This window comes from Podarcis filfolensis, assembly GCF_964270895.1.
Source record: "Podarcis filfolensis genome assembly, chromosome: 12".
In the NCBI taxonomy this organism is placed as follows: Eukaryota; Metazoa; Chordata; class Lepidosauria; order Squamata; family Lacertidae; genus Podarcis; species Podarcis filfolensis.
Genome location: NC_139614.1, coordinates 3,641,105 through 3,659,785, shown reverse-complemented (window position 1 = coordinate 3,659,785; position 18,681 = coordinate 3,641,105). Strand labels below are relative to the sequence as shown.

Below are 18,681 nucleotides of genomic sequence, written 5' to 3'. Positions count from 1 at the left end.
CCAACTGCAGTATTCCGTGTATGTCTAGGAAGTTTGGGATGTATGGCAACCCATGTTGACCGTCATTTTTGCCGACTTTCCTGAAAATAGCTCAAAAACGTCTTTTTTGTAATTTTGCTAAAGAAAGCTCAACAACTTTGGTCAAAACTAAAAAAACTATCGTGTCTGGATTTTCACTTTTTGAAATATGGCATCCCTATCTATCAAGAAAGTTCTAAGGGGAAGTTCCCAGGGTGGAAATGCAGTGCTATGCTGTTGTGCGTTAATTCTAATCCTGCATTTTAAAATCTAAGCAAGAAATTCAGAAAACAAAGCTACGACATGCCTTTGTATTGAATTTCTGATTGTTGTGAGACATTTTTCTGTGAGAATAAATCATCTTTGTCAACCTTACATACTTTTTTGGCAGAGGTTATAGCACTGGATTAAAAGGGAACCTTTAACCTTGTGCACTTGTGTATCTCTACAGCTCACAACAGTGTTTTTTGCAGACTACAATCAGCACCTGGAATTCTTACTAGAGAAGAATTTTGACAAAAGTTCAGTTGGTCAGACAAACCTATTTTTGTTCGTGTTTAGATTTTATCACATTTCCAAGCACACCATATCACCACACTGTGGACAAAGTTTCCAAGCAAACATATCCACTAAATTGTTCTATGCCTCTCCAATCAATGTTTTTCCCTGTGGCTCAAACATTCTATTTACATGGTATCAGATTTTTTTTTTAGTTTTTGGAAATTCAGTGGCATATACCATTTACCCAAGGGGTCAGAGTGTACCAGTGTGTACTTTACTTGTTACCCCAACACTCAAGTATCAGTCAGAATGCCTGAAAATACCCCATTGAATGTAAGAGGGAGAGTAGTGTTGTGTGCATGTCTTGCTTGTGGGTTTCCCAAGCCTTTATGACTGGCCATTGTGGGAACAGAATACTGTAAAGTAAATAGGGCTAGGTTTTTGGTCTGATCCAACAGAACTCTTAAACGCTTATGACTCAGCTAAATTAAAAACAAACACGCACAGAAAAAAGTTTGATTGCATTCAGTGATGTTAACGTTTTTCTCCATTACTCTATGGTGCCTCATTCACACGTACAACTCACCTCTTCACATTACAGTCAATGAATCATCAATGTGCATGGATGAGGGAGCAACGTCTTACTCATTTATCACATCGCATACTCTTTTCTCAAACAAGCCCTACATGTGGTTATCCACAGCAATCCTTCAGGTTAAATTAGGATGACTGACCCAAAGTCACCTATGGAGCTTTACAGCTGAATTGTAAACTCAAGTGGAAGGTTCCTTGGTCCAAATGGGGCAGTCCCCCAGGGGGTGAAGGACAAATCACAATGTGAGACCAGTTACCTTAACACCCCCTCAGACCACCTCTGCCACCCTTCCTCCTCCTGCCCTCACCCAGCTTACTTTTTGTTATTGCTGCTATCTTGCCACTTTACCACCAGCTTCTCCATCTGTAAAAACTTTGAACATGAGCTTTCATGTATCTGGAAAACTCACTTTGTCTTTCAATGAGTTCATCCAATAAAGGTTGCATTTCCTATATATTTCTTGCCCTATGGGATCATTGTGACAGTGGGGGCAAACACTGCACCTTCTCACTTACACCAGGGAGGGAGGTAGTGAATCTGCCACATGAGTGGAAGACAGATCTCTAACACACGTGGTACCAAGACTTGTAGCAGCTTGCTAACTAAAGTCTTTCAGTATTACATGCTGAATGCATATCATCTGATTTGATTCACAGCCCCTTTGATTTAACTGCTCCCATAGAGGCCTGCATAATATCTCACTCAAGACATACATTTAGAAAGCTTTTAACAGAAGCTCTGCCAGTTCAGCTGAGGGTAGTTCCAAAGGATTTATGAATATTTTAAAACTGTGTGCTTCTGAATAAAATTTGTGGTGGTGGTGAAACCAGAGGGAACTCAGTATAATTAAATGCCTTATGAAGTCTTACCTAGAAACCACACCACTCCTGGTATGTTTATTTTTTCATATTGCGTATTCTTGTACAGTGTTTAATATTTTAAAGAACAATAATTCCACATTTTCAATATTAGGACAGTAGTATTTGGATCCATAATATTTCTTTTTTAAAAAATCTAGCAGATAAAGTAGAAATGAGAGTGCAGAAGCCAAATATTTAAATGGCTGGGGAAAAAGATCCTTGTATGTATCGAGGCAGTCTTCCTTAATGCATACTAGGCAATTGCAGCCAGGTAATCCTTGACCTCAGTTGGAGTGAGTCTTCTAAATCCTGCCTCATTACAGATGCCAACCTCTATGTTATCTTCTGTCATTTGTCCTTCAAAGCTTTCCTAGAGAGAGGGAAAGACGGGTTCCTTCATGAAAATGCAATTCACAAACCAGAGTTTTAACAAATACACTGCAGATGTTTCTTACCTTCAGTGTCAATATAGCAGTATGAATAGCATCTTCAAGCTCCAAGTCTTCGTTGTACCTATGAAAGAACAGAAGTTTGCTAATAAATATATCTTACTGTTGCTGCAACAGCAAACATTCACAGAACTGAAAATTAGTTTCACATGGCCAAGGGCTGCATTTTGCAAATAACTTCCTATGCAGCATTGCAAATACCATTTGAAACACAGGAATCTCAAATCATTTGGGGATACGGCAGGACAGGACAGTGTACTCAAAAAACACACATTGGGCACACACAAACTATTTAGACACACTTAAAGGGTATTTGGATGCCAACCAATAGATTTAGATGAAATATTGCAATTTACAGTAGAAGTTATACCAGTTTATTAGACACACAAGGTATCAATACCTTCCAGAAGTAAAACCCTCAGAAGCCTTAGTCACCTTTGGTCTTATTAGATGCTAAACATTCAAGACCATGAGGAAATGTCATCAAATAGTACCCACACAACTGGTTTATTTAAGTGTAGAAACTGTATTGCATTCTCTCTTCTCCAACTTAGCATGAGTCTCACAAGTCTGAATATTAACAGAATGTTGTATTTCAGCTAGTCCAGTGGTTCCCAACCTTTTTTTTTTTTGGCCATGCCTCACCTAACCATCTCTAAAATCCTGATGCTCCCCACCTGTGACATATAATTCTTATTATTAAGAAAGTGAAAAGGCCATTAATTGTTAATAACTCATTCTCGAATTGTCCCCCTTAAAAAATCAAATTCAATTGCCCCCCGGGAGACCAGTGCTCCTCTGGACGTTAGCAGCACTGAAGTGACCTCCCCGGAGCATAAGCCTGGGCAGTGTGTATGGAGGACCTGAGCTGCCGGACGACAAGGCCTTCCCCCTCTCGGCCTCGCTGATGTGGTCCAAAGAAAAACAGCAATACATTTGGCATCAGCTTAGCTGCAGGAGTTGCCAGAAGGCAGCGTACAAGGCAACATCCAACTGTCTTTTCTTCCCCTGAAGATATTCTGCAAGGCAGCATGGAGGATCAGTTTTCCTACTCCTAGATGGGCTATCTTCCCAGGCTGACGAGCCCCATCTGCCCCAAAGTAAGGGAGCTTTTTATGTATTTCTATGTACACAAATTCTATGTTAATTAGCGTGCATCCAAGTGGATGTTCTGAGGCCTCAAAGAGCTGGCCCTGATCCCCATGAATTACAGGATGTTTCAGTTACAGCAGAATCTTGCTGACAAGCCATGAGTCATGCGCATTATCAATGAGACTGTGAAGGAAACTGTGGACTCCACAGGACATGGCCACTACCAATGCTTTCACCACTGCTGAAGATGATGTGATTACTGATCCTGGGATGGAAGAGAGTCGAGAGCCAAGGATGGCCAACTCTCCCTTACGGATGGGACTTGAAACCTCCATGCTCCAAGCTGTACTCTAGGGAAAGGTTAATTGGTAACTTCTCATCAAGCTGTTAAATGGGATCACCACACCTACACAAGCTTCTCCTAACGAAAGCAAATTGTCATTTTTGTCTCATTTTCACAGGTGTTTCTAGCATTCTTAGTCGTTTTTAAACTATAGCACTTCAACACCTAGGAAAGAGCCAGTCTAGACACGGAAAACAACACATCATTACAGTACATATAAACTTCTACTATCTTCATATTTTATTACTGATTTGCAGTTATGTAATCATAACATTACCTCTTTTCAAGGAATGTCTTTCCATTTACATAGTTTTTCCCCATTGCAGTTGCTTTCCACGCAAAATAAGCACCCTGGAAAAGTGAGAAAGACAGGGAGTAAATTTATGAGAACACATTATCTTCTAGTCACTGATCAATACAGTAAAAAATTAGCCTCATTTAGGGATCTCTGCTTGGAGAGATGCAGAGCAATCATATACATGTCTACTCAGAAGTAAGCCCCACTGAGTTCAGTGGGACTTAACCCTAGGTGGGACGGTATAGCAGGGGTAGCAAAGATGGAGCCTTCAGGATTTGCTGGACTACAATTCCCATCATCCCTGACCATTGGCCATGGTGGCTGGGGCTGCCAGCAATTGCTGTATAACAACATCTGGAGGGCACTATACCTGGGGTTTAGGATAGCAGACCAATTCAATGTCATACCACTAGACTCTAAAAAATAAAAATAAGTTGAGAACTATTATCTAAAGCCTCCAGTGAGCTTTTGCCTGATACATCTGTACTGCCAGGTTCACTTTCAAAATTCCCCCGCTTTAATTCCCCAATCACTCTTTAAACCCTTGATTTAAAAAAAAAAATTAAGGAAAAATTACCTACTACCGCTACTAGCTATTGTAACAAAACGGAAACCTCAAATTCAGAAGCAGCCAGTTTCTGAATATTAATTGCTGAGGTGGGAGAACTACTGAATCATCTCTTCCTTATGGGCCTCCATGTTGGAAATAGGATTCTGGACAGGAGAGATGTTTCGCCTAATCCGCCAAGGCTCTCTTTATGCTCTTACAACTGTAAAACTGATCACCCAAGATGTCCTGAGAGTCTGTAACCTTATTCTAGTCCAGATGCTTATCATTCCCCACCCACTTATCTGGATTAATTAAAAAAACATACACAGAAAGAATATGGCAATATTCCAGATCTTTGAGTAAACATCCATGCTTTCTATTTAAGGCTATTAAGAAGCTCCATTATGAATACTTACAGATGGATCAGACTGGAATAAGTATGGTCGTCCCTCATTCCACCCACATATTAGCAATGATACACCAAATGGGCGTACACCCCTACGAAGCAAAACATTTGAAAAGGATTAATGATAACAGAAGGTTATCTTGGGAACAAATAAGATCAGCATTAAGGATGCTGACTGACGGACTCATCTATGAACACACATACAAGCATATTCCTCTTCTATATATTCTAAAGAAGTTACATCATGCCTCGTACAAATAGTTTGTACACTTTGTTTCTGAGTCTTTATGGCTGCCAACTGTTTTCTTGGTTCTGTTTCTATGCCTTAACCAGCAACCTTCCATACAGAAATTAAGCAGCTCAATATTTTGCTGGCTATGAGACAGATGGGAAGAGATCGTCATCTTTATTTTGAACCCCACTTTCCCCTATGAAAAAGGGAGTCCAAAGCAGCCAACATCATACAGAAACAAACACAAGACTTCAAAAAACAATATAAAAAATGCTACATTAAACCTATAAACTTTGTATTCAATACTGAAGAAAACACTTAAATACAAAACTCATAGATATTTCAGTAGAGAAAATACAAGGAAGGAAAGACCACCCCATTGCTTAATTTTAGCAAGTCAAACAACTGTTCCAATGTACAAGAGCAGGTCCAGGAAATTACTGGCAACTCTACTTTTCCTACTTAGAAAACTGTAAAAAAATATACAAAAATGACTTTAGCACAGAAAAGCATTTAAGGCATAACAGTAACTGTATTTCCTGCTCTTCATTCTCCTTTGCATAAATAGCTTCCAGGCTTATAGGTAATCAGCTTGAGAGTGTGGTATTGCTGTTCAGCACACTTAAAAGTATCAGACCAAATGCTCTTCAAAAGTGAATGCAGTGATACCTCGGGTTAAAGTAGCTTCAGGTTGAGCGTTTTTAGGTTGCGTTCCGCAGCGACCTGGAAGTAACGGAACGGATTACTTCCGGGTTTCGCCACTCGCGCATCTAGGTGCTCAAAATGACATCACGCGCATGCGCAGAAGCAGCGAATCGTGACCTACGCACACGCAGGTTGTGTTCTGCTCAGGATGCAAACGGGGCTCCGGAACAGATCCCATTCGCATCCAGAGGTACCACTGTAGAAGAACAGGAGGAGAGTTTATGAGGCTGGCCATGGCATGCAGACAAGGCTGAACTCTTGTCTGTATGTACCCAGTCTGATTTGCAGCTCCTCAGATGGAGAGGCAAAAATCTCACTGATATATGGTAAAAGTGTGAGGGGCTGCATTAGAGTATAGTCTATTCTGCATACAGTACAGCTCTTAGTAAATTTCAGTTGTTTTAGAATAAACAAGGGGCAGGGGGAAGGCATACCCAGATTGTGTGTATTCTTGCATTACAGAAGCAATTCTCTGCACTAGCTGAGCTGTTGGAATAGGTTCATGGTAAACCAAGTAGTACTGCTGGGCCAGTTTGCGTGCTCTGTGGACAAGTACTCTGAGAAAAAGAAGAAAAGAAATAGTGAGTGAGCGAAGAAATCAGAACATCCATTATAACTTAAAAGTCCAAAGCAACTTGGGAAAGATTAAACTGAAGGAATATTTACTATCAGCTAATGAAAGAATTTGATACTGCACTGGGATATATCAACTCAAAAAAAGGTTGCCTATTATTGTGAGGTTACTAATGTACTACAGCGGCCAGACCATTTCTGTCCAAGAAAGGGAGTGGTTAGCATACCAGCCAAAGTTGGCAACAGATGCACCACACTAGAGGACACCTGGGCCTCTAGTATAGAAGATGATTCAATGAACACCCTTAAAATATGGACCAGTTTCTTTAGGTGGAGCACAACTCCATTCAGAACAATCTCTCAAAATTTGGATCCAGGAACCTTTCACCCATAGCCTGTCTTATCATGATTCAATGTCAGTTTGTTTGCCCTCATCCAGTCAATCAGCTCCCATCATTCCTGACCACTGGCTATAGTAGCTGGAGCTTATGGGAGTTGGGAGACAAAAAACATCTGGAAGGCCCAATGTTCCCTATCCCTGCAATAACTTATGAGCAATGTCTCTCAGCTCTGTAATATTGTGGGATGTGGTAGCTCAAGATTCTCCAAATATGATTAAAAACCAAACGCTGGCCCATTAATTTGTATCATGAGCAAAGCTGGCTGTCAGACACTCCTAACAGTGCCAGCCCCACCCTCAAAGAGCCACACATTAGACAGACACATCTGCAACAACAAAAAACTTATGCAAGTAGACTTGCAGCAGGGGTTGCCAACACGGTTCCAATGGGTGCCTTAACTTAGGACCACTAGGTGGGGACCCTAGACTTTGCGCTTTCATTAAAAAAAGAAAAGCCTCTAGCCCTACTAAAGAGAATTTTATCAAGCAAAACGTACAGTTACCCTCCCAAGTGATTTCTGTGAAATTAGCCAGCCTGGCTGCTCCTGCCTGTTGCTTTTTTCAGTCAAACAGTGAAGTGACTGATAAGTCTGGATGACAGGCAACAGGAATTTCTTGGGTCCTAAGGAGGTCCTGCTTTATCCTACCCTTTCATACACCTTTCCTCCTCCTTATTTTCTAGTTTTTGAAATCTCTTTTCCTTTTTTCCTAGTAACCAGGATGCATCTTTTCTGTGATGGGTTTTCTGAGATCAGGTACTGCCTAGAAATTATTTTCTGTAAACAGTACTATATAATAAGTGTGGGTGGATATTAAAAATCCACCCCCAACCTGAAAAGGCAAATGTAAAACTTTGCAAACAGGCATATGGGCGACTCCTGCTGTGCAGGAACCAAAGACTAGGCACTTATAAAGAGTTCATGGTATAGTTAATCTGCAGTGCAATGGTATACATGTCTATGCATAAGTATGTCTCTTTGTCTTTAATGGGTCTTACTTCTAGGTAAGTGAGTACAGAATGGCAAACTAGGCTTTAGTTTAGCATTGGCACTGGGGGAAAAAAGGGTTGTATCTTTAACAGCTGTATGGTAGTTTAAGCTTTTCCTAATATGGAAATACAATTATGGGAAAAGCTTCACCATGGGTGTACTCTCCAATTTTGTGTTGTGTCACGCCTCCCATAGCAGCCACTTTGTGGCTGGCACCCACAGAACTCTCTCAAAATTCAAAATATGCCATGGCCCAAAAAGGTTGGTGACTCCTGCCTTGCATACATGTCAGGGTGAAGCCTTGTGCAACCTTGGGGACAGGACCAGAGCTGCACCCCATTCTACATGTGTCTCCACTTCTCGTGATGCACACATGAAGAGGGTCAAGATATGTATCATCCATCCAGAGAATGTTGAAATGGCACCACAGACCCAATGCTGTGCTGCCTATAGCGGGGCAAGAGTCAAAGACCAATAGCAAGAGTCGAGAGCCAGCGTGGTGTAGTGGCTAAGAGCAGTGGACTCGTAATCTGGTGAACCGGGTTCGCTTCCCTGCTCCTCCACATGCAGCTGCTGGGTGACCTTGGGCCAGTCACACTTCTTTGAAGTCTCTCAGCCCCACTCACCTCACAGAGTGTTTGTTGTGGGGGAGGAAGGGAAAGGAGAATGTTAGCCGCTTTGAGACTCCTTAAAGGGAGTGAAAGGCGGGATATCAAATCCAAACTCTTCTTCTATTACAGTGTTTCCCTCCTTGCCTTCAAGATACCTGTAATCAGGACCCATGCCACTATACACCAAGCCTATGTGTTTGGTTATGGATTCCACTTTGTGCACACTTCGTTCATCATACAGAATGGATTTCTGCTTTTTTTCTGTTGCCAGTACCACGCCATTTGAAGCTGCACAAAGAAAACAAATATTTTAGTCAATGTAGTTAAAATATCTTCCTTCCATTTTCCTCGTAATCTTTCAAATCCACAATGCTCAAAGCAGGCCACTAGAATAATTCATCTACTTGTATATCCTTTACTAATCGTATCACATAAACCCAATGCATTATTTGGCACTATTACTAAGGATGCCCACCCACCAGATGATTTGGTTCAAACCCCAAATTGGCACTGCATAATAAAACAGGCCAATTCGACTCAGATGAATTTAGAGGCAGCTCGATTCAACTCAGGGGTCTCTGTGATGGACACCTTTCAAGTTTGATTAAAACAACAAAGCAAATAACATCAAACATCAAAACATATTAATATTTGGGTAGAACTGGATGAAATCTTAAGAAACATTGCCCCTTCTAAAGGAATGAATCCTGCCAAATTTCAGAAGGATATATGCCGTTTTGCTCCTGCAGCTGTTAAGTGATTCCCACTATATGTCCCCCAGCCAAAGTTCCTTTAAAGTTAATTTTTGGGTAGAAATAATCAGATGAGATTTTCTTTATGAATAAAATAATTCCCTCCAATTACAAACTAAAGTTGCTGGATGTGAAAGACGCCCCCCTCAAAAAACCCCCTCTCTGACTATTTCCTCAAGTTAGTGATACAAGTTTCTGGTTTGCAAAGCTGCTCTCGTTTCCTTCCTTTCACCCATACCGAGGTATCACAAATCACTTCAGGGTTCATTGTACGGTACAAGGCTGCATGGCTTGAAGCAGATCTCACTTTGCTTTGGGAGAAACTCAAAATCCTTCCGAGACAGCCTGCTGTTCCTTGTGATTCATCCAAATCCAATAAACACCCCTAATGGTTATGTGCTACCTCAATATCACTAGACATGCCTACTTAGAAAAAAAGAAAAAAGTTCAGTAAAAAAAATGAAAAGAAGCTTTTCAAACTTTCTATCTTCAAAGACCTCATTCCACATTATCTGCTGAGGAATCTTAGCAGCTCTGCCTCACAACAGATGTGGAGGATTGTGTGAAGTGCACCCTGGCTAGGCCTGTCTGGCCTCATAGTGGCCCAATGCAAACTGACTGCACCTTACAACACACCATAGAATATACCCAGAACTCTCCTATGGGGTGCACTGCCAAGGAAAATTAGTAGTGGCAGAGAAGCTATATCATAAGGAAGTTTGCCTATTGTTACTGATTTTTTCATTAGGAAACCTGCAATGAAAATATGTAAGGAATCCAAGGTTTCCCAAAATGCAATCTGAAAATTATAGCTATACTTTCTGTTTTGAAAATATATTTAGATTCTACTTTTTGAAGATGTTTCATAGCCCCACTAAGAATCCCTATATCTAGCTTGGTTAAACATTGACAAGAGTGCTTTTCCTCCCAAGGGCCCCAAGTGGCATGCACTGGGTTTGAATTCAATTCTTAAACTCAAAAACTGGCCAGGAAGAGATTTGTTTTGTTTCAAAACCAAACCACGCATTATCTGTATTTTAACATCAGGATGCTGAATTGCTACAAAGCTAGGGTGGTAATGGGAATCAAGACTTACGTGTGCATTATTAGATGGCCAAAAGGGGAAAATGAATATTTCCACAATCATCCCCTCCTCCCTGGCCCACAACAACTTACTCTGTAGTTCTTACTCTGGAAGGGTTATGGTTGGAACCCCACTGGGACAAAAACGTAATTTAAAAGCTCTGGGGGTACTAGGATGGGTTCATGTCCCCACCATGCCCATCCCTTTATTTAATATTTTATATACAGTAATACCTCGGGTTACGAACGCTGCGAGTTGTGCGTTTTCAGGTTGTGGACCGCACCGAACCGGGAAGTACAGGAACGGGTTACTTCCAGGTTTTGGTGCTTGCGCATGCAAAACTACAAAATGATGTCATGTGCATGCGCAAAAGCTGCACTTCAGGCTGCGAACGCTGCGGGTTGCGAGCGTGCCTCCCACACAGATCACGTTCGCAACTCAAGGTATGACTGTTGTTTGTTAAATTTGTATCATACCTCTCCACTAAATAGTGCTCAAGGCAGCTAGCAATAATACAATACAGTGGTACCTCAGGTTAAGTACTTAATTCGTTCCGGAGGTCCGTACTTAACCTGAAACTGTTCTTAGCCTGAAGCACCACTTTAGCTAATGGGGCCTCCTGCTGCTGCGCCGCCAGAGCCCTATTTCTGTTCTCATCCTGATGCAAAGTTCTTAACCTGAAGCACTATTTCTGGGTTAGCGGAGTCTGTAACCTGAAGCGTATGTAACCTGAGGTACCACTGTACATGCTGCTAGACTATAACTCCCACCAGTCCTAGCCAGCATGGTCAATGATTATGGAAGTTGCAATCCAACAGCATCTGGAGGGTCACAGGTTCCCTAACCTCTGAGCTCAATGGAGCTTATTTCTGAGTAGACATGTATAGGTTTGCACTGTTGGTATGACCAAAATAGGGTCAAACCAGGTTACTGCTTTCACACTGATTCTTTTCAGATCAATTTCTGGCAATCATAATACACCACAATCCTAATAAAGTCTACTCAGAATTAGGTGGTGTTGAACTCTATGAGGCTTACTCTCAAGCAAATGGGGCTAGGACTTCAGCCTCAATATCCATAATCTATGTCTCCTTTCTCGTTCTTTCTTTGCTTTTAGGCCACAAAATGCCAAAGTAGGTACACACAGGCATACAAACTAGCAACACTTTTGTGGGCTTATTAATCGTGCAAGCATTTGAATACCTTTAATTCCAACTGATGGGGCTCCTGCGGCAACAGCTGCCAAAGCATATTCAATCTGAACAAGCTTTCCAGAAGGGCTAAAAGAAAGCACACAATTCATGAGACAACTTGGTAAGAAAACATTTTCAAATCTGAAAATGCCAAGCAAGGCCTTTTTTCACCAATATGATATTGGGCACATTTTAATACAATAATAAAAACAAACAGATAGGAGTCAAAACTCTCCCCAAAATAATTGTCTGGTCTTACACACGCTTTCTTGGGAGCGGGCCTCAGTCAATTTAGTGGGACTTTAGTGTTTAGAATTGTACTACACTTTCCATGTAATCATGCACTCCATCCAAGGTCTGGCAACAAGCTCAAAGTAATCCCAAAATAAAAACTGAAAAGGGGAAAAGAAAGCCCACCAAAATAGTTTTACTTCCGTTTTTGGTGTAACATTTGTTTCATGTTCATAATCCTAAACACACTGAATGCAATGTCATGTATTTCCAAGTAAACATGCATCTGTAAGGCTGCAATCCTATGGAAACTAATTTGGGATTAAGTGCAAATCCCATTCAATTTAATAGGTCTTAAAGGAGACACTAATATGATATGAATTATTATTTTCATAAAATCTCAACACATATACGTTAGTCGTGTGTTCAGGGATATTTGTTTCACTTTCTATAGGGTTATAAGGGAAACGAGGCCTGCTTTGGGCTCTCGCCTTAACCAAGCCATGCAGAGGGAGAATCAATCCGTGGCTTTAAATCCTGCATACTGGATCCAAAGGCTCATCTTTACATGGTTTAGCAGTGTTAGAAATCCCGATATATAAACTAGGTGCCAAATGCCTCCTTAAACCAGGGTTACAGTCACCAAAATGGAAGGTCTAGTTGGCATCTGGTTGGCAGACGGCTCGAAAGTTGTATTTTTCAATAAAAGCTTTTGTTTCCTGAAATTCATTCTGACTGTGCAGATAAAATATGTGACGGCATTCTACAAGGTGTGACATTAATGTGTGAAAACAGTCCAGATCCAATGATCCCCAGGGATGCACCTCCGGAGACCTCGGGTGCCATCCTGACACCCGGCATCTCCCCTCGGCCACAAGCGGCCAATAGCCAGGTGCAAAGGGCTCAAGAGCAGGCTGCTGGAAAACCCGCCTTCCCTCAAGAATGTCTGACGGGGATGCGGGATCCGCGCTAGAAACTGACGGCAGTTTCCACACGCGCCACTTTCTCCTCCGAGCGAGAGGCGAGAAGCGGTGACTCCGCAAAAACCTCGCCTCTCCCTCCGTCTCAACGGCAACGAAACGGAGCCCCTCCCGAGGCCCAAGAAGCCTCCCCTCACTAAAGGACAGCGCCCCGGGCCTCCTGCGCCCGCCCTGCCGCCCCGGAGGGGACACCGCGCCTTACCTGAAAGTGGTGAGGGAGAAGCTGTAGCCGCGTTCCGCCATTTTGACCAGCGCGATTGAACCCCCTCGCCCCGCCCTCCCTTCATAACCGGCTCCGCCCGCTTTCTGAGGCTGCGCACGCGCGCTGCGTAGTTTTTACAGCACATGCGCAAAAAGAGAAAACATGTAGAGCGCCGACTACAGAATTACGAACAGATTGAACTTCCGGGAACTCTCGAAAGCCGCGAAACTCTATGGCAGCCTTTCTCAACCGTGGGTCGTTGGACTACAACTCCCATCATCCCTTGCTAGCAGAACATGTTCCCACTGCTATGCATGCCGGGAACCGGTGCCTCACCCTCAGGAGGTAGAGCAGGGCTTCCTGGGACATGTAGTCCATCTCTCTCTCTCGCCAAGTGGCTTGGCGGAAACGCTGCCAAAGAGAGAAGGACGACTCGGTTTCCCAGCGCCCTCAGCGCGGCTGATCCTGACAGGCGCGTTTTCGCGCCGCGAAGGCGGAGGTCTGGTCAAGATGGCGGCGGCCGCGCTGCTGCTGGTCTTCCCGTCTCCTTTGCCTCGGATCCAAGGCTTCCTCCGAAGCTGCTGGTCCCAGCTGGGCTGCCGCAGCCCGCCCGGGGGTGGGTCCTGGCTCCGTCTCCTCGAGGTGTCGCGGGGCCTCCTCCGGGGCGGCTCTCCAGGGGCTTCGCCTCCCAAACTTGGCTTTCCAGCTGCTTCTGTCCAGCTCCCGTCAGCTGGAAACCCAGGTGCCCTTTGAGGACGAGCGCCCTTGGAGACGCCGCTTTACTTGGGGCGGGAAGGATTGGCACTGTTTTGTTCTTGCTTTCATTTTTATGCTGGTGGGAACTGCCCCGAATGTTGGTTTGTTTGTTTGTTTTTTGCAGAGGGGGCTGGATTCTGAAAACTGTTTATTGATAAGATTTGTTACCCACCCATCACCCGTGTTATTTACTGTATTGGCCAAAATATAAGCCGCACCTTTAAAATTGGAGGGGGGAAAGAAAAAATACTCGCATATAAGCTGTTCCCTTCCTTGCTGCTGTTGGCTGCATACTGGCCGGGGAGCGGGGAGCTGTGCTGCGTTGCCGGCGGCCTTTCCCCTTCCTCGCTCTCTCCACGTGCCAGGTGGGCACCGCTTTGCCCGCTCCTGGCTGCATACCGGAAGGTCGCGAAGATAAGCCACACGTTAACTTTTCATAGTCGGAATTTGGGGGGTAAAGAGGCTTATATTTAGGCCAATATGGTATTCTACTTACATATTTTGTAAAAATTATGTGCCGTTTGAATATATATATATATATATATATATATATATATATATATATATTGTATGTGTGTGTGTATATATATATATACACACACACACACACATACCACAAAGTGGTTTACAAAAAGATAAAACAGCAAAGTCGAGGAAAAATTCACAAACCTACTTTGAAGCATGATGGTTATGGAAACAGAATATGCAATTACTAACATAAGTTGAACCACTACAGTTGTTACTGTCAGTTATCTGTTGTTACTAGTTAAATTTGTTATTCGCTTTATCTTGCTCATGGCAGACCAGAGCAACTGGAGAAAGGCGGTCCTGGAATTATTGCAGTACAGTTGTACCTTGTTTTGCGGCTGGGATCCATTCCGGACCCCTGGCCGCTAGCCAAAGCGCCAAAGAGCAAAGCGCCGCATCTGCATGTGCGGAACAATTTGTGCTTCTGCGCATGTGTGAAGTGCGATTTAGCACTTCTGCGCATGCTCGAGCGACAAACCTGGAAGTAAGAGTCTCATTGAGCAAAACCACTTCATGAAATATTGTATCTAATTAATAAAGGTAAGCAAATTACCACAACTAAATTATTTGTAACTAAGTTATTTGTATTTGTCTTTAAGCTCCTGCTTTAGCAATTCAGGGTCCAGCTTTTTTGCCTGAACCTATAGAAGACAATGCTGAAAGTAAGGAGACTCCAAGCTTTCTAGACAGCATATTTTGGATGGCAGCCCCAAAATCAAGGCGGACCATTGAAGTAAATCGCTGCAGGCGAAGGAATCCTAGGAACCTTATAAAAATAAAGGTAACTCATCACATTTCTGTTGTCTTTCTCCCCTTATTTTTGTAGATTTTCTATTCTTCAATGCTCTCAAGATGCTTGTAATTTCTTATTTATTTATATTGGTATTGTAAATTTACCACAGGAAATTTTTCACTTAAAATCTGTCTGCAGCTCCTGTGCTGAATCTTTAAAATGTGATGGTATTGTATTTTGAAAACTTAAACCTTTATGTATACTACTTGACATGAGGAATTTCTCAGGTTCCTGGAAAACAATGTATTATATCACAATCGTAATGAGATAGTCATTGCCCTACATGGCTCTTAGCATTTGTGAAATCTCTCTTTTTTTAAATTGTTCATTGCCCAACTTTTTGTTTTCTTTCTTGTCTTTAGCGAAACATTGATGTCTGTCCTCAGTGTGGCAACCTGAAACTGAAGCATATTCTTTGTGGCTATTGTTATGCAAAGGTTAAACGGGAGACAGTTGCCATAAGGAAAGAAATATGGGCACAGGAGGGAGGACCACATAAGGCTCCACCTGTAGAGACTGTTGTACTGTATGAGGGAGAGAAAGCTAGAGATGAAGATGAAGGCAAGCGGATCATAGAACGAACAAGGAAGCGCCCATCTTGGTTCACACAGGACTGATTATGTAGCACAGTGGAATCTTTGGTCGCAAAATCCTTGATCTCGCAGAGTAAAAATAGCTGAAAAAATGCTACTGATAACACTTATCCCCAGAAAGGGTAAATTTAAATTGTATTTTTTAATTTGCCATTGTAGTACAGCATCACTGCTGTACTTTAAATGTTAGCTGGATGGCTAATTTAACTAATGTAAACTTAGCTGATTTTGTCATTGTATTAAAGTTGGTTAAGCAAAGTCAATCATTTGCAGTAGCAGATTCTTACGGCATCTATTCGGTCATATTACACTGTACTGTGCATTGGGGGGGAACCATGGATTTAAACTGTATTTGTAAATGAAATAAAGCATATTCAGCATTATAATAAATACTGTGTGTGTGGCTCCATTTGAAATTCTGTGAAATTTTGAGCTATGAGGAGGTGAGGATTGTGAGAATGTAAGAAGTCAAGTAGAGCAATGAAGTGAGTTGACCTGGATCTCTTGCTGAGTTGGAGCCCAATGGTTGAGAGGTGGTTTTGTTCTTTCATTGCTACTGGCTACATCTAAATAGTGACAGTTCTTTAACACCTGTTTCCATTTAGAAGCTTGTAAAATAGCTAGTTGTGTTTGTGAGGTCCTTTGAGAATCTTTAATGAAAAGGACAACTACATTAAGTCTGAACCATAACTTGGGTATGCATGAAGCACTTCTTAAACCAACATCATTTCATTGATTCACCCACTAGTGACACAAATTTAATCTCATTGATTAGATGACATTGAAGTACTGTACCATGTTGTATCTGCATTGTGGGCTTGGAATTTAACTTTTTCCCATCTATTCTTTGAGAATCCTATTACTGATCTCATCAACTTTCATCTCTTATAAGGGCCAATATTTTCCCATGATACAGACTTTAGAAAAAATCCTTGTTTGTAATGCATGTAAAACTTACTGTTTTCTACCAAGTGACATTCGCACCTACCACGTACAGTTGTTTATCTTCTTATCCATCAGTTCAAATAACAAAGTTACTCTGGCAGGGGGAAAATAAGAACTCTGTCCCAAGTAAACACCCATTTTGTGCTCTAAATAAAAAGAAACAAATCAACATAGATGTGTTTGGTTTTATGACTATAGTGGTACCTCGGGTTAATAACTTAATTCATTCTGGAGGTCTGTTCTTAACCTGAAGAACCACTTTAGCTAATGGGGCCTCCCGCTGCTGCCGCGCCGCCGCCGCCGCATGATTTCTGTTCTCATCCTGAAGCAAAGTTCTTAACCCAAGGTACTATTTCTGGGTTAGCGGAGTCTGTAACCTGAAGCGTATGTAACCTGAAGTGTATGTAACCCGAGGTACCACTGTACATGGTTGATATTTTGCAGAATTTTGAGTTACTTAGCAGGAACTGGGTATAGAAGGAATAGGAAGAGATGAGAGATTATGAAGCAAGACTAGAAGGTGTTGGAATAGCGGGGGAGTTTCAAGGCTTCACGGCAGCCTTAGCTCCTTTGATACTTCCTATTTTTCTAATATTTTCTACATCCATCATGACTAGGAACCTGTAAATAAAGAGCTGAAATTTAAAGGAGTTGAGATCCTTAGAGCCAAATTCTCAACAGAAAAGAGCACACAATTACATGGAATTGAGGAATAATAATATGCTGCCCATGTGACTGGGTTGCCCCAGCCAATCTGGGCTGCTCCCAACAAAAAATGTACAACATCACACACTAAAAACTTGCCTGAACAAGGCTGCCTCCCAGAATTATGAAAGCCATTGCGGGTTCTGATTTGATCCCGGAATGTCCTTATTTCCTCTGCCAGTGATGCTGCCACCAAGCTCAAGAAGGAAGATGAGCCAGCACCTGTCCTGAGCAGCAGTGGCAGCGAGGGAGCATCCTGTTGCCTCTCCATGGCCGCTGCTGCCGGCCTCCTCCCTTGGGCAGATTGTGGCGGCTGCGGGAGAAGGGGAGGCTGTTGCTGCTGAGGGCCAGCCTTGCATGATGTGCTGGCTGTGAGGTGCAGGCAGAGAGCAGGGCTACCCTGGGTGGGAAGAAAGGCGGAACGCAAGGAGTAGAGTCTTTGATTTAATAATATTAATAAACCTGTGTGTGTGTCTGTCTCCAATCTTGCCCCTTTCTAAAATTTATTTATTGGTGCATTTCTTTTTGTAAATCTACCAAAGAATAAAAAAAAATCAGAATTAAAGGCAAAGGCACGTCAGTGGCATGTGTGTTGTGTCCCATTGGTGAAGTCGTGGTGGCACTTGCCCTTCTGGTAGGAAATGCTTGGGGGGGGAGAGAAATGGGGGGGTCAAGGAGGTTCAGTTGGGAGGAGTGAGAAATGTCCCTTTTTTCATCTGAGGAACGTTGGAGGGTATGGCATACTTGTATGAGCAACAGCCAGTCCGTGTTTACTCCTTTCTTTATGTTCCTTGTAATCTTTTCATTTCCATTCAGTTACTGGCCTTTGGAAAACTACAGAACACTATTCTGAGTAGCTGTATTGGGATTGTAGATTTGAGATGTAACAGTATAATAACCAAATGTTTGATCCATATAAGGGCCAGATTAGTTTGTGTGTGCAGAGAGAGATGAGATGGATCGATCGCTAATACGTCAGAGATATGAGTGAACAGTAGGTAATACTGAATATTTATGTACAACATTTTATTAGTATTTGATGCTTCTCATATATTTCACTGATCCTTACGAAAACCCTGTTAAGTGTCAGTTCATGTCCTATGTTCTACTGAGAGAGGTGGTGGCTTGGGTAAAATCAGCTAGTGACATGGCCAAGAGGAAGATTAAACCAGGGGTTTATGGCTCATGTCTTTAGTATACTTTCTACGGGGGCTCTATAAAACTTAATGGTCTGTCTTGATATTCTACATTATCTTTTTGTGAGTTTTAGTTCTGAAGGAGTAAGTGAGTTAATTTG

At 42.3% G+C, this 18,681-nt stretch overlaps 2 protein-coding genes across 2 annotated transcripts; one reads left to right on the top strand and one right to left on the bottom strand.

Annotated features, from left to right (window-relative positions):
* Positions 1-1,979: 1,979 nt before the first annotated feature.
* Positions 1,980-13,189, bottom strand: PSMA2 (proteasome 20S subunit alpha 2). Its single transcript, XM_083578298.1, has 8 exons — positions 13,065-13,189; positions 11,662-11,738; positions 8,778-8,910; positions 6,484-6,606; positions 5,123-5,204; positions 4,136-4,209; positions 2,430-2,487; positions 1,980-2,344 (listed from the first exon to the last, which is right to left on the bottom strand). The coding sequence occupies exons 1-8, from the start codon at positions 13,103-13,105 to the stop codon at positions 2,228-2,230; spliced, it is 705 nt and encodes a 234-aa protein (XP_083434424.1). The 5' UTR covers positions 13,106-13,189; the 3' UTR covers positions 1,980-2,227.
* A 295-nt stretch (positions 13,190-13,484) lies between these two features.
* MRPL32 (mitochondrial ribosomal protein L32) lies at positions 13,485-16,124 on the top strand. The gene is made up of 3 exons (XM_083578350.1): positions 13,485-13,680; positions 14,948-15,129; positions 15,504-16,124. The coding sequence occupies exons 1-3, from the start codon at positions 13,575-13,577 to the stop codon at positions 15,756-15,758; spliced, it is 543 nt and encodes a 180-aa protein (XP_083434476.1). The 5' UTR covers positions 13,485-13,574; the 3' UTR covers positions 15,759-16,124.
* The last annotated feature ends 2,557 nt before the right edge of the window (positions 16,125-18,681 follow it).

Bases quoted from the DNA above. Each gene is read 5' to 3' on its own strand.
- PSMA2 (XM_083578298.1), bottom strand. From the start codon at position 13,105: ATGGCGGAACGCGGCTACAGCTTCTCCCTCACCACTTTCAG. The intron at 8,911-11,661 runs GTATTCAAATGC...TTCTTTGTGCAG, and splicing joins CCCATCAGTTGGAATTAAAG to CTTCAAATGGCGTGGTACTG. The intron at 5,205-6,483 runs GTATGCCTTCCC...TTTGCTTCGTAG, and splicing joins CAAGAATACACACAATCTGG to GGGTGTACGCCCATTTGGTG.
- MRPL32 (XM_083578350.1), top strand. From the start codon at position 13,575: ATGGCGGCGGCCGCGCTGCTGCTGGTCTTCCCGTCTCCTTTGCCTCGG. The intron at 13,681-14,947 runs GTGGGTCCTGGC...TTTGTCTTTAAG, and splicing joins CTGCCGCAGCCCGCCCGGGG to CTCCTGCTTTAGCAATTCAG. The intron at 15,130-15,503 runs GTAACTCATCAC...TCTTGTCTTTAG, and splicing joins GGAACCTTATAAAAATAAAG to CGAAACATTGATGTCTGTCC.